Genomic DNA, 13,325 nt, shown 5'->3' on the forward strand with positions numbered 1-13,325 from the left:
GCGTTCTTTTTAAATGTACCTGTAAGTTATAATTAACATTCCCTATATGGCAATAACAGTGTCAGTAAGAAACTCCGTAAGGCATTGTTAATTTGACCTTCAGATCAAACCCTTTACCTTGAAGAACAGGTCAAAGGTCAAGTGTGACATGAGATTTTAAGTCTTTATACGGTACTATCTATATGTTGAAAAAACACCACACTTGTATAGGTCACTTTCATAGTTATGAGGCTTTTTGTGAATTTCTGATAAATAAATCATTAAGTTGACCTTGAATTTCTTTTAGCTCTGTCTTGGTCTGAGGGAAATCCACTCTGTCTGTTTTGCTGCCTCCACGTGCAAACAGCGAGCAAAAGGCATATTCAAAATCCATTTTTATATTCTGGTGGTTCCGACACTGTGTGGCGTTCCTCAGCGCCCTGCTTTAGTCCGTCTCATTCAGATCGAGACGGATGTACAGACTTAGTTACAACTGAATTACAGTGGGGAAAACTACCTGAAAAGCTTTATTTTTGTTTTTTAAAACTCACTCTGATCTCCACTGTCACAGATCATTTTTAGAAGAGGATGTCTGAGTGGCATCTTTCTCTTTTATGTGACTGGATCTAGCCCTGAGACACCCTGAGGAGACCCCACACTCTATACATGTGTTTATGGTTTAGTAAATTTACCATAAGGATCAAATGTAATTAATATGCAAAAGCTGCAATATTTCCTTCCTGACAGATAAATCAGAGACATAAAGGTTGACAACAGCAGACTGACTGCTGAGGCCAAATGATCAGATGTGCAACAACCAGTAAGGATACCTCAGATAATGGCCAGCTGCACTCAGCGAAGGAGACAGTGAGGCTGCCAACATTCATTATTTAGAGGCTCAAAGCTGCTCAGAAATCCTTCCTGACTGTCAGACCGATTCAAGAGTCTCCACACCAGGAGGGAAAACAATCAAAAATGTTCCTCAAAACATCAGGTTTTCACACAAGTTTAGAGACATTTAAAGAGTTCGCAATGAACAGCCCTTACTAATGATAGAAAAAGTAAGATCTGAATAAAATTTTTCTAAATTTGAAACTTTATATTTTAGCTAGCATAATATTAAACTGAACATCTGTAATTTATAATTACTGCGGGGGGGGGGGGGGGGGTAAAAATCCAATTTTTCAGGCAAAAAAGCAGTTTGATGCAGAATCAAAGGTTTAAGTTCATTACTGAATGATAAATATGATGCTAATTTATCCATTCGAATCTTTAGCTGCCTCCCAAAATGTGATCTTTTCAAGTAAAGCACTGAAAAAACACCACCGGAGTGAAACCTTTTCAGTTTCCAAACCTGTTTCTTATTAGGCCGGAGGTTTCCAAATGTTGTGCAGTAGTTTGAACTACAGTTTTTCACAGGACTGGATAGTCAGATGAAGGCACATTTCTAGAGCTAACTGTAAATCTACTAAATAAACACCTGATTCAGGAGCTTGTTGAACCACTTTTAGCAGCAATACATTGAATTAATCGTTTTCTTTATGATTTTATCAGTTTAACACATCACCGTGGAGGAATTTTGGCTCAATCGTTTTTCCAATGTTGCTTCATTTCAGTGAGGTTTGCATTTATGCGCAGCTCTCTGAATGTCCAACCACAGCAGCTCAGTCAGGCTGAGGTCTATTCTGTTGTAAATCTGCTGCTGTGCTTGGGATCATTGTTCTGTTATACGACCCATTTTGGGCTAAGCCTTAGCTTTCAAGCAAATGGAAGATGAGCTCACATTTGACTCTAGAATACTTTGGTACACACAGGAGTTCAAATTGCCCAAATCCTCAGCCCTCTCATCGTGCAGACGACTGGTGTGTCTTTGTGCTGATATGCTGTCTTTGGTTTTGTGCATTATGGACAAACGTCTCCACTTTGGTCCAGAAGTCTTGTAGTTTGTTCAAACTCAGCTTTGCAAACCTAAGCCGTGCTGTCATTTTCTTTTTAGAGAGAAGAGGCTTTCCTTTCAAACCTTCAATACTTGTTCAGACTTTTTCTAATCGTACCATCATCTGCTTCAACCTTTAGGAGGATACCAAGGCCTGTACAGTCTGAGATGTAGCTCTCTGTTTTTTTCCTAGCTTCTCTGAGCAATGCACAGTCTGAAAGTGGGGGGGGGGGGAATTTGCTGGGACATCCGCTCATGGGAAGAATTTTGCAAGTTAATTTAACATGTGCTTTTGTTAAAGTAAATGGTTGTTTTCAGGTCCCTCTTCTGTGGAACCAGCTTCCAGTTTGGATTCGGGAGACAGACACTATCTCTACTTTCAAGATTAGGCTTAAAACTTTCCTTTTTGCTAAAGCATATAGTTAGGGCTGGACCAGGTGACCCTGAATCCTCCCTTAGTTATGCTGCAATAGATGTAGGCTGCCGGGGGATTCCCATGATGCATTGAGTTTTTCCTTTCCAGTCACCTTTCTCGCTCACTATGTATTAATAGTCCTCTCTGTATTGAATCATATCTGTTATTAATCTCTGTCTCTCTTCCACAGCATGTCTTTATCCTGTCTTCCTTCTCTCACCCCAACCGGTCGCAGCAGATGGCCCCGCCCCTCCCTGAGCCTGGTTCTGCCGGAGGTTTCTTCCTGTTAAAAGGGAGTTTTTCCTTCCCACTGTCGCCAAAGTGCTTGCTCATAGGGGGTCATATGATTGTTGGGTTTTTCTCTGTATCTATGAAGCGCCTTGAGGCGACTTTTGTTGTGATTTGGCGCTATATAAATAAAATTGAATTGAATTGAATTAAATGGACTGGTTCTTATATAGCGCTCTATCTGAACACTCAAAGCGCTTTACGCAACTCGTTCATTCCCATTCACACAAGCACTTTTCTACGTTTTTAGTGCTGTCTAACTAACATTCATACACACATTCACACTCTGATGGATGCATCGGAGAGCAACCTGGGGTTAGAGGTCACACTCGCTGACGATGAGTTAATCAAACTTATTTGTCTGCTGCTTGCCTATTAGCAGTAAAGCTGTACATTTTTAAACCATACTGCTGTATATAGCTGAAAGAAGAAATTATGATATTTTAATTAAATAAAGGCTATTTTCTGTAAACATGGCAATAAGTGTCCCTTGAAATTTTGCCTCATTCTTCGGTCTCCCTTGGACATAAAATGTTTGAAAACCACTCAAATGCTCAACAATTATTTCACCATTGTTATGAATCATTACACCAAAACGGAACGTTTTTAGAGGACAGTTAATATCACAGGTTATACATAAACAGAAACTGAAAAGATGAAAGGAAAAGATGTTTCCTGTTATTGTGAAAACATTCTAACTTCTTCAAGCACCGATAAACCTCACAGAGCGATTCTTACCCCTAATACCGCCATGCGTCAACTGTGGGTGGTGCAGCAGCCACGTCTCTTCCTGTGGTTGTGCGGCAGTCAGTGTTAGCTGCTCATCGTGAAGAGCCTCTTATCAAAGCCTACAAACACAGAAAGAAGCAGATTTAATATTGTAAATAATAAGTCATTATAGCAACAGGGCCTTGCTTTAATATCTGTGAATCAATTCACCTGATTTTGATGGTTTAAAAGATCATCAGTGTCTTATACATTAAAAAAGCTGTGAATAAAATATCAACCATCTACCAGCACGGCTGTGGTTCCTACAGGTCTCTAAATCTGCTGTCAGATTTTAAGGATCCATCCTTCCGTTAACTTGAGCTGCTCTGCATAATCATAGAGCCAGAGTACCAGATATTTAGCCTAATAATTATTTAGATTTTTAATTATTAAAATAACAGCTTTATATTTGGTTGTGTTTTACTGAAAAACCAAAGAAAGAAAGCCACCCACAGTCAAAACACTCTGGAAAACTACACATCTCAGTACCACCCACACGCCACAACGACTGCTCAGCCAGAGGGAACACACAGACACACACACACACACACACACACACACACACACACACACACACACAAAAAGCAGGATTGACTGAAACCCCGCGTTAGTTTAACATTGCACAGCGTTCGTGAACGTCACCGTCGTCCTCCACACAAGGAAAGCGGCCACGCTGCAGTGACTGGCTCTGCCGCCGCTGTGTGATTCATCGCCTAATTGTAGGAGTCCAACCACACCAGTCACGATGGGCGAACACACACCACCCCTAATGCTCCTTCAAACACACACATACACACTCACAGCTTCAAAAGAAACTGCCTTCAACGGTGAGTCTGCCATCCTGCCAGCCTTCCTCTGTCTGCTCATCAGACCATGAAATTAGCCCAGTTAGTCGACAGAGATGACATGCGGAGACGGTTGCTGAGGACACACACACACACACTGTACGGCGGCTTGTTACAGATCGGCTGCACGCCGATGAGATTCACACACATGTTACAGTCACATGACATCCAGCAACCTTTCTGTGATGTCATCTTTGATATATCTTCAGATGTGAGGTTGAGTTCAGAGTTTCCAAAGCCTGAGATGACCCCCACCGGGAATACACATAAAAATAGCTTAAAATAAATGAGCTTAAAAAAGGAACCAGCATGAAACATCATTTTACCCTAGCCTCATCATTTGCCACAATATGTGGATGACTTTTAAATGTAAAAACCACAGTGCCTCATGTATCTACTCCTGTGGTGGATGCTCAGACTTAATAGTTAGGTCAGTATAGGTACAGATAAACTTTGTGAGCCAAAAGCTTAAACTTCAGACTGCTGTAAACACCATGTTCATGACATTTTGTTCTTCTTCTTTGTTCGTCTATTATGTCAGAGTGGAGATATCCTTTATATGGTTTTCCCAGGAAAATTGCTGCGGCTTCAAGTTCAAGGGCAGCCAATTAGGAGAATGATGGCTTAAAGGCAGGTGTGGGTTATAGTTATATTGGGACTCAACTATACTCTGTTGCAGACCCGAGGGCCTAGTAGTCCTTCCTGTAATACTATACATGCCTATAGAGACAGGCATGCAAACATCTGACGATGAAATTTGCATCCCACGGTCCCTACTGCTCCATGGATACAGAAATTATAATCCTGGCCTTGCCGGCACCAACTTATGAAGAGATATATATTAAGCAGAATTGAGTTCAGATTATTGGTGGAGCCCTAGTCCTAGTTTCTCATGCAGCCTCTGGGAAAATTAATTGCCCAACGCTGATTTAAAGGGATGCAGTAGGGAGCTAAAACAAATTGTTCAGCAGAAAGACCGACTGAGTGGCTCCACCACACAACATTATCAGATAAACGAGGCTTATTTGTCCCATTTTGAGTCCAATAATAAACACACAGGAATAAAACTCTCCTTGAAGCATGTCAGCTGCTTTGAAATACACATTTGTACACCTGAACTTTACATTTCAACATAAGAGACTCTCACTTTAATGTAATGTTATATAACATTACAGGCTTCCTGCCAGTTTTGAACCATCATGTTCCCACAGGTGTTGGATGTAGTGTTGATCAGTTCTTTCACACAAGCCTGATAAAAATTGCTTCTTTGGAGCCTAATGCACACTGCTGATACTTTCTAAAATTTGTCATTTCTTGCTTTACCTTAGTGACTAATTAGGTATTTAAAACTTGACAATTATTGGCCCATAGCAGCTCTAGTATGCTGAAGCATCAAGACATAACTGACTAAAAAAAGAAGAGGAAGTGTCCACAAACTTCTGGCACTGCAGCGTGCATGTGAGATTAGTTTGCAACCTCTAAACAAAACAATTACAAACCTGTAGCAAAGTCAGTCTTCCACATCGTATTGGATTTCGTCTTTATCACATGCACTGCATCTGTATTTTTTATGAACACGCTGTTCTGAGATCACTTCATTATTTGGACAGCATAGGGAAAAAATGCCTTCAGGCTGTCACAGCTTTGCTTTCATATCATATTTGACCATCTATGTCTGTCTGTGGGATGGAGTAGAGATGAAATATACAGTATATATAAAGCGTACCACATAACAAACCACAACAGAGCTCAGCTCAGTTCAGTGCCAACTTGAGGCCGCTGCATTCAGGGTCATTTAAGGATACCAGCTATTTAAAAGCTGCAGAAAGCAGCACAAAAGGCACCGCGCTCCAGCATCCTGGAGGACAAGTGGGTAAGACACACAGCTTTTAATTGCAACTACCATTATCAAATTCATGAAAGGTCTCTGATGCATTTCACTCTCCTCTGTGTCTCAGCTCATTTCCTGCCCGTCTCACCTGTCAGCAGCAGAGGTGGGAATCACAGTGACTTACAATCTGATACCATCATTTCACATTGCCCACTGAATTATGCATTTATTCACCGCGTCATTGTTTCAGTGTGTGCACCAGTGGTGTTCAGTTTGAACGAAGCATCCGCTTTATTAATTAGTGCCACACTACAGGCATCTGGCAACACAGTAACAATCTGATACCAGGGGTAATTTGGTGAGCTGTAGGTCACATTGGGCGATACACATATGTTACACCCTGGACAGCTCGCCAGTCCATCTAGTACTCAGAGCAACAACTGCTCACCCCTGAGGCCAATTTAAAGTCACCAGTTAGGCTAATGTCTTGGACTTGGGAGGAGGCCAGAGTACCTGGAGAGAACCCACACAGGCACAAGGAGAATATGCAAAGAAATAGAAAGGTTCTACCCAGCTCCTAAATTATTTACAATATAGTTTTATTTCAGCTTTCCTGCATCTCAGTTTCACTCCAATGTGTCCTCACACATAAATCTCACGTGGAGTGAATCTGACTGGTGAAGTGAAATAATCTAAAAATCAAGATTACTGCAAGCACAATACAGCCCATTGTGCTTGCAATGCTTCCCAACAAGGGTTATGAGCAAATCTCCTGGGCTCCACGGGGTCTTAGTGACAAAAAATGTTGTCATCAGGTAGTGAAAGTAGGATTCTGTGCATGCCTGCCAGGTTTTACTGACCACTACAGCGTACCGACCATGGCAGTCCTCAAAGAAGTATAGCAGGAATAACTGGTCTGAGTCCACAACAAACTATAGGCCCTGTTTTACAACAACCCTAAGAATAGTGAGAGCAAGAAACGCCAACACAGAAAGACTCACTATGACCACAGTTTGTGTTTAAATTTAATGAATAAATAAATATACTGCAAACATACCAAGAAAAGCTGTTGGTATCAGAGGTGTGAAATGCCTCCTAATTGCCAACTCTTTGCTGTTGGCTTCCTTCATTACTATACTCCTTTTAGCTTTTTTTAGGCATAAACAGGCGGATATGAGCCAAATATCTGCGCGGTGTATCCCTAAATGATGCTCTGAAAGCTTTTCCTGACTGCTTGACATTCAACCCTTAACCTGTATTGAAAAAGAAGAAACTTCACTTCTTTTTTCTTCACCCTCATTATTCTGAAGTCATGAAGTAGTGATTCAGAGCGGTAATCTGTTCAAAGTGTAGAAAAGTCTGCTTCAACACATTCACAGTAGATATAAACACAAATAATAACAGCTTCCCTTTTGCCAGGAGAAAAGTAAATAACTTTTGCTGTCCGTCATATTGAAAGACTTATTTGCACATTATATTTGCTAGAATCACAAAGAGCCACACGATATCCCACTTTTAGGCAAAACAATACAGCAACAGAGGCTACCCAGGGGGAAATTGTTCCTTTGGCAGCATTTTATCTACAAACTTCATTTCCTGAAGTCTGTAATTGTTCTTGTGATTTGCCACATCAAAGTTTCTGCTGCCTTTTCACAAAGAGATGTGAAAATAACTTCCAATATTGCACTTTTTGCTCTCACCCACTTTTATTTTCTCCTGCTGTCAGTCAAACGACCCCACATGCAATTTGCAAGAGGCTGCGGTGCACAGATGTCTCAGCCCAGCAACAAAAAGTGCTTCACCAGACAAGACCAGGTACACAGTTTAAGACTTCAAATGTTTTGGCACTTTAAATTTAACACATCAGAGCTCAAAAAGTTGTTTATTTTATAAATGTATTGGCTCATACAGCATCTCAGAATACTAAAAATGAAATCTCTTACACCAATCGCCCAATCTGGTTCTGCCTGAGTTTCTTCCTCTCAAAAGGGAATTTTTCCTTCCCGCTATTACCAAAGTGCTTGCTCATAGGGGTCATATAATTGTTGGGTTTTTCTCTCTATTATTGTAGGGTCTACCTTACAATATAAAGCACCTTGAGGCAACTGTTTTTGTGATTTGGCGCTGTATAAATAAAACTGAATTGAATAGATCCATTACAATTCAGTACCACATGATGCACGCCCCCTGACGTCATTTGTATGGGACACAAACAAAACACAACAATGGCGGTGGTATACCTGCTGCTCAGTGCACGGCTTTTTGTCAGACTCGGCGACCATAATGTTGGTTTTTGGCCAAATTCAAATATGACAGTATTGATTTTTTATGAAGGAGTCGCCCTTATGACTCATCAATTGGTGGCATGCAATCTGCTGGTGTCACTTTTTCAGATCACCTCAGATTGCTTGGAACCCCGTCTGAGTAGGTATTAAAAAGTACCTGGTACCAGGTGCTACCACCTAATGGAAAACCCTAAAACTAAAAGTACTCGTGGAAAAGGCCTGTTTGTCTAATTTATTTTAGAAACAGGTTAAAAAAAAAAAAAAAAAAAAAAAAAAACATCAATCAAAGAAACATCAATCACATCTGAAAAAGTTCATCTTTAAAAAACAAAAAAATGACTGAAACAACTAAAATGATAGTTAAATCACTTCTGTTACTTAAAGAAACTCTGATACTGAGTAAGAACGTGAGATGAAAGTAAAAGTAGCAAATTATGTGGCTCCGTTCCACATCATCACAGACTCCCACTCAAACCTGTCCAACAAAAACTTTTTGCCACAAGAAACTCACATTCACGCCAACGGCACTCTCCTGAAACCAGTCGCTCTGGTTTTTCATTAGCCACAGAAACGACCACATGAGGCTGATCACAGCACTGTTTTTCCCCCTTGAAAACAAACGTCAAGGCAACAGTTTTAATTTGTGCTGGTGATATTCATCTACAGCTTAAATAAAAAGGTACTGTTGCGATGAAGGCATCTTGGTATGTTCACTTCCAGTCTTTATCAGAGATCAATTTTAAATGATCTCTGATGATAAATCTCAAACATGTAAGAACATCTCCTGTGAGGAGGTGCCACAAACAAAGATTTATTCAAAGAAAGACCACACCCCCAGAGGTCTTTACACTGCAAGGTAAACCTACCCTGAGGGACAGCGAAGCTGAAGGGGAGGCAAGGAGAGCGTTATGAGACAAAGGTGAAAAGTGAGGTGAAAGATTTTGAGCCTGTCTGAAAAGCATGTTTAGCTCACCACAGAGACATTACTGTCAAAATATAGTTTCATTGCCTATAATTCATGTCAAAACATATTTTTTAAAGCTCATTAAAGTTAAATTTGTTCCTCTAAGTGAAATACAGTCAATTCAAAACATTTCAGGGAATTACTTCATATTTTTGGAGCTGTTGTGTAACAGCTTGTAAGCAAAGCCAGCTGCCTCAAAAGGGCAGAAATAGCAATGCAGGTGAAATTTCAGTGTGCCGACTTTCAGTGAAGGTCAAAGGGTTTTTTTGACCCTCTTGACCCTTGAGAGAAACAAACTGAGCCGACCAAATGACATTTCACTGCAGCAGGTTACTTGTTATAGTCTGCCAAGTGCCACCTTTATGTCATGTGGTGAATGAATAACTTGAGCAGAGTCAGGAGGAAGACGACCATCATAAATGATCCAAACTAAACATGTTTTTAGAACGATTTCAAAAATATACACAGATATATGGAACTATTTTCTTGTTTGCATTCATTCACTTTAGTGATATTACTGTTGCCAGGCATTATAAATCATATAAATCATGTGCACCTCTTTCCTAAAAACCCAGAATCACTCACACTAGTCAAAAATGCAAGTAGATTAAGTCAAGCTCTTAAAGGTTGCCTGGAGCTGTTGTTTCTAGATCACCTGCCTGCTTTGGCTTTTGTTTGGCTTCAGCTCTCCATCCTTCTCCCTGTGGAGAAGCCCTCATGTCGCTCGGGTTGCACCACGAGACATCTCGCAGTGGACTTGTACCCTTGTGAGATGGGTTTCGCAGTCAAAAACACCCACTAGTCAATTCCTAAGGTAATGAAAGCAAGTTCCAAGATTTTAACCTTACATCTAAACCTGAGCAGAAACCACTGCAGATGCTTAAAGGGGGGGGGAAAGGTGATAAGAGAAAGTTTGAGAGTTAAAAATCTTGCATTTTGGACAAATTGAAGGAGATTACTTTATGCTCTAGACCAGGGGTGTCAAACTCCAGGCCTCAAGGGCCGGTGTCCTGCAGGCTTTAGAGGTCACCCTGGGTCAACACACCTGAATCACATGATTAGTTCATTACCAGGCCTCTGGAGAACTTAAAACATGTTGAGGAGGTCTTTTAGCCATTTAAATCAGCTGTGTTGGATTAGGACACATCTAAAACCTGCAGGACACCGGCCTTCGAGGCCTGGAGTTCGACACCAGTGCTCTAGACAGACAAGAAAATAGTGCATTACAATAACTTAAGTGGGAAGAGATGAAGACATGATGGGCATTGCCAGTTCGCTCTTTAAGACAACTGCCTGCAATTTTGCAATTGCAATTTTTATTTATTTATTTTTTTAAATTGTATAAAATGAGAGCAGGTCAGAAATATTATCAGACACACTGCTATTTACTATCTAACCATTAACTAACCATTATCCAGTTTGGGTTTATAGAGCGGACAGTTTAATGTCGTCGACATACAGATCATAAGAAATGGTTTTAAAACTCATAATGTGACCTACTGGGAGACTATTCAATAAAATAATAAGTAAAATTAATAAATAAGTAACAAGGCACTTAAACCACATCTTTGTGGAAACCTTCATAGTGATACAGCCAACATCTGGCCAAAAACTACCCAAAAGCCAGGAATTAAGTGAACAACTCCAAACACACCAGAACAACAGGCCGGACAGGTCGGTCAACTGGTTGCTAGGCCCACTAAGGCCTTGATGATTTCAGTGGCTGCATGCAAGTAATGTGAAGAGGGGATTAGCAGTGAAAATAGAACTTTTAGCAAAGAAAGGGGTATTTCTTTCCTTTGACAGCTTTATTTTGGACATTAAAATATGTTTACTACCAGCAAATCTTCAATTCTTACTCAGTAAAAGTAACAAATCAGACCTGACCATCAAATTAAAAGAGTCAAAGGTTGAGAAATATTTTTCCTGCTACTTTTGAACAACCTCTAGACCACAGAGAAAAGCTGTGTTATGACACAGCATTTCAAATTCGAGTGGCGTTGGTTGTGACCACAATGACAATGGGTGATCCTCAGTCTACTGCTGCATCACTGTTTCCAAAAGCTTAGTGTAATATCTGCAGAGGGTTTCAGAAACAACACACCAACTGCTCATGTGGAACCAGGTAGTAAGGGGAACAATTTTCTTTCAGATTGCAAACCATGACTCTAAATACTTTGATGAATTATCTGAGTGGGACAAAAACAATTCCCAAACACTACAGCAAATGGTCGGGGGGAAAAGATAAGCTAGGTTTTCTAAGGCAAGTAAAGAAACAAAACAAACAAAACAAAGCTCATCTAAATAAAAAAAAGAGAAACAAAAAGAAAGAAAGAGAAAAAGAAAAAGAGAGATCTAGGCACCAGTGAAGTGTGGGGCTGTCTGCATGGCAACTATTGGACAAGTCACAGAAAGCCAACAGTCCCCAAGTGAAAAACCCAAAAGACTCAGAGAGATCATGCAGCGGGCATGCAGTAAAGTCTATGAAAAATCTCATGATTTTACTTCCTCCAGATATTTCTTGTCCAACAAAAGCTCTTTTTATGTAATCCTGGATTCAACTGAACTAAGCAGCAAGTTAGCTTGAGCTTCAGGGAGGTCTTCTAGGGAAAGGGGTGCACTTGATCTGCGTAGTAATAAAAAGTTAAAAGGATAATCATTTCATCCCAATTATTTTGTTTTCAAGATTACTGGAAGCGAAAAATCATAACTGAAAATAAAATCTGATTAATCACCCAGCCCAGCTGATGAGTATTAGTGGATGCTGTTTTAAAATCAGTTGCTCTGGGCAGATGGGATAAACTAGCTGCTTCAGTAAGGTAATTAATAATCATCGCTGCAAACTTGATGAATCTATTTGACTTTAATGGCTTTCCTTAACAAAGTCACTAGTAAAAAAAATGTAATTTTATCCTCTCTTTGGGATAAATCATTGTTTTCTTATCTACACACGGGGATTTTTTTTTGTTGCTGTCGTTGTTGTTTTTTTGTTGTCGTTGTTTTAAATTGCAACGAGACATTTCTTCCTCCCCACAGCAGCTTTACAGCTTCCAGCGCACTCATTGATTTTGAGCCACTATTATAATGCAATTCACACTTTAAGCAATGCAGCCAAGACTTAAGATTAACAACGTTTGCAGTCAATCATGAGCCGAACAACTGGCTCAGTAGCTGATAAGTACACAGAGAGACACACACACTCTCTCACACACACTCTGGCATCACAAAGAGCCCCTGTTGGCCTGCCTGTGGGTATTGGAGTGTTTGGCCTCGGTATAAATTGGCCGCCAGCTGGAGCGACGGACACTGAAGGCCTGCATCAGTGGACGGAGCCAGGAGGAGAGGCCTCTGCTTGTTGTGGTAGCCCGGGCTTCATTTCAATACACACACATAGACACAAACACATACACAGAGACTAAAATCCACACAAACTACACAAAAATGGAAAAGCACTCTTGCCTGAGTATTCACACACTTGCACACACATCCACCGTCACACACACACTTATTGTCTCCTCTTAATTCTGTTTGATGGCCCTCAATCCTCCAGCCAGTACTCGGTGCCTGGGGAAATCAGTCAGACAATAGACGGGATCCAAAGAGAAGCAGACTGCAGCAGGCCAGGAGGCTGTACGCGCTGCCAGGAAGCAGCAACACTTGAATAATTGAGCTCTGAGTTGAGGTTGTGAGGGCCAGAGGTGGAGTTATTGAAGCTAATGTGCAATTTGCCCCACAGGTCAGACACAAAACAGAACAGATCCTAAGAACAGAAACAGCTGGTGCTCGAGTAATCCGAAACAGTTACTGAAAGTTTTAAGAAATTTTACGTTTATGCTTTTAAAGATGCGGTTGTTCTGAATTTCCTAAGCACAGAGAAGATCCTTCCTTTTTACTTCAGACTGGAAAGAGCGAGGAGGGAGATGTGGGGGGCTGAGTACACGGAGTCTTTCCCAGAGGCAACGTGGAAAAGAAACCGATATTCACATGTCTGATCGCGGTTACAGCATCAGAAAA

General features: G+C 40.7%; 1 protein-coding gene across 2 annotated transcripts in view; it reads right to left on the reverse strand.

Annotated features, from left to right (window-relative positions):
• Window positions 1-13,325, reverse strand: part of pcgf3 (polycomb group ring finger 3) — a 77,991-nt gene that overhangs the window by 38,576 nt on the left and 26,090 nt on the right. For both annotated transcript variants that reach the window (XM_085175543.1, XM_085175549.1), the window contains exon 2: window positions 3,357-3,466. In XM_085175543.1, the coding sequence (XP_085031669.1) occupies window positions 3,357-3,371 (15 nt within the window). In that variant the 5' untranslated portion in view covers window positions 3,372-3,466. The remainder of the gene's footprint in view (window positions 1-3,356; window positions 3,467-13,325) is intronic.

This window comes from Neolamprologus multifasciatus, chromosome 2 (genome assembly GCF_963576455.1).
Source record: "Neolamprologus multifasciatus chromosome 2, fNeoMul1.2, whole genome shotgun sequence".
NCBI classification, from domain to species: Eukaryota; Metazoa; Chordata; class Actinopteri; order Cichliformes; family Cichlidae; genus Neolamprologus; species Neolamprologus multifasciatus.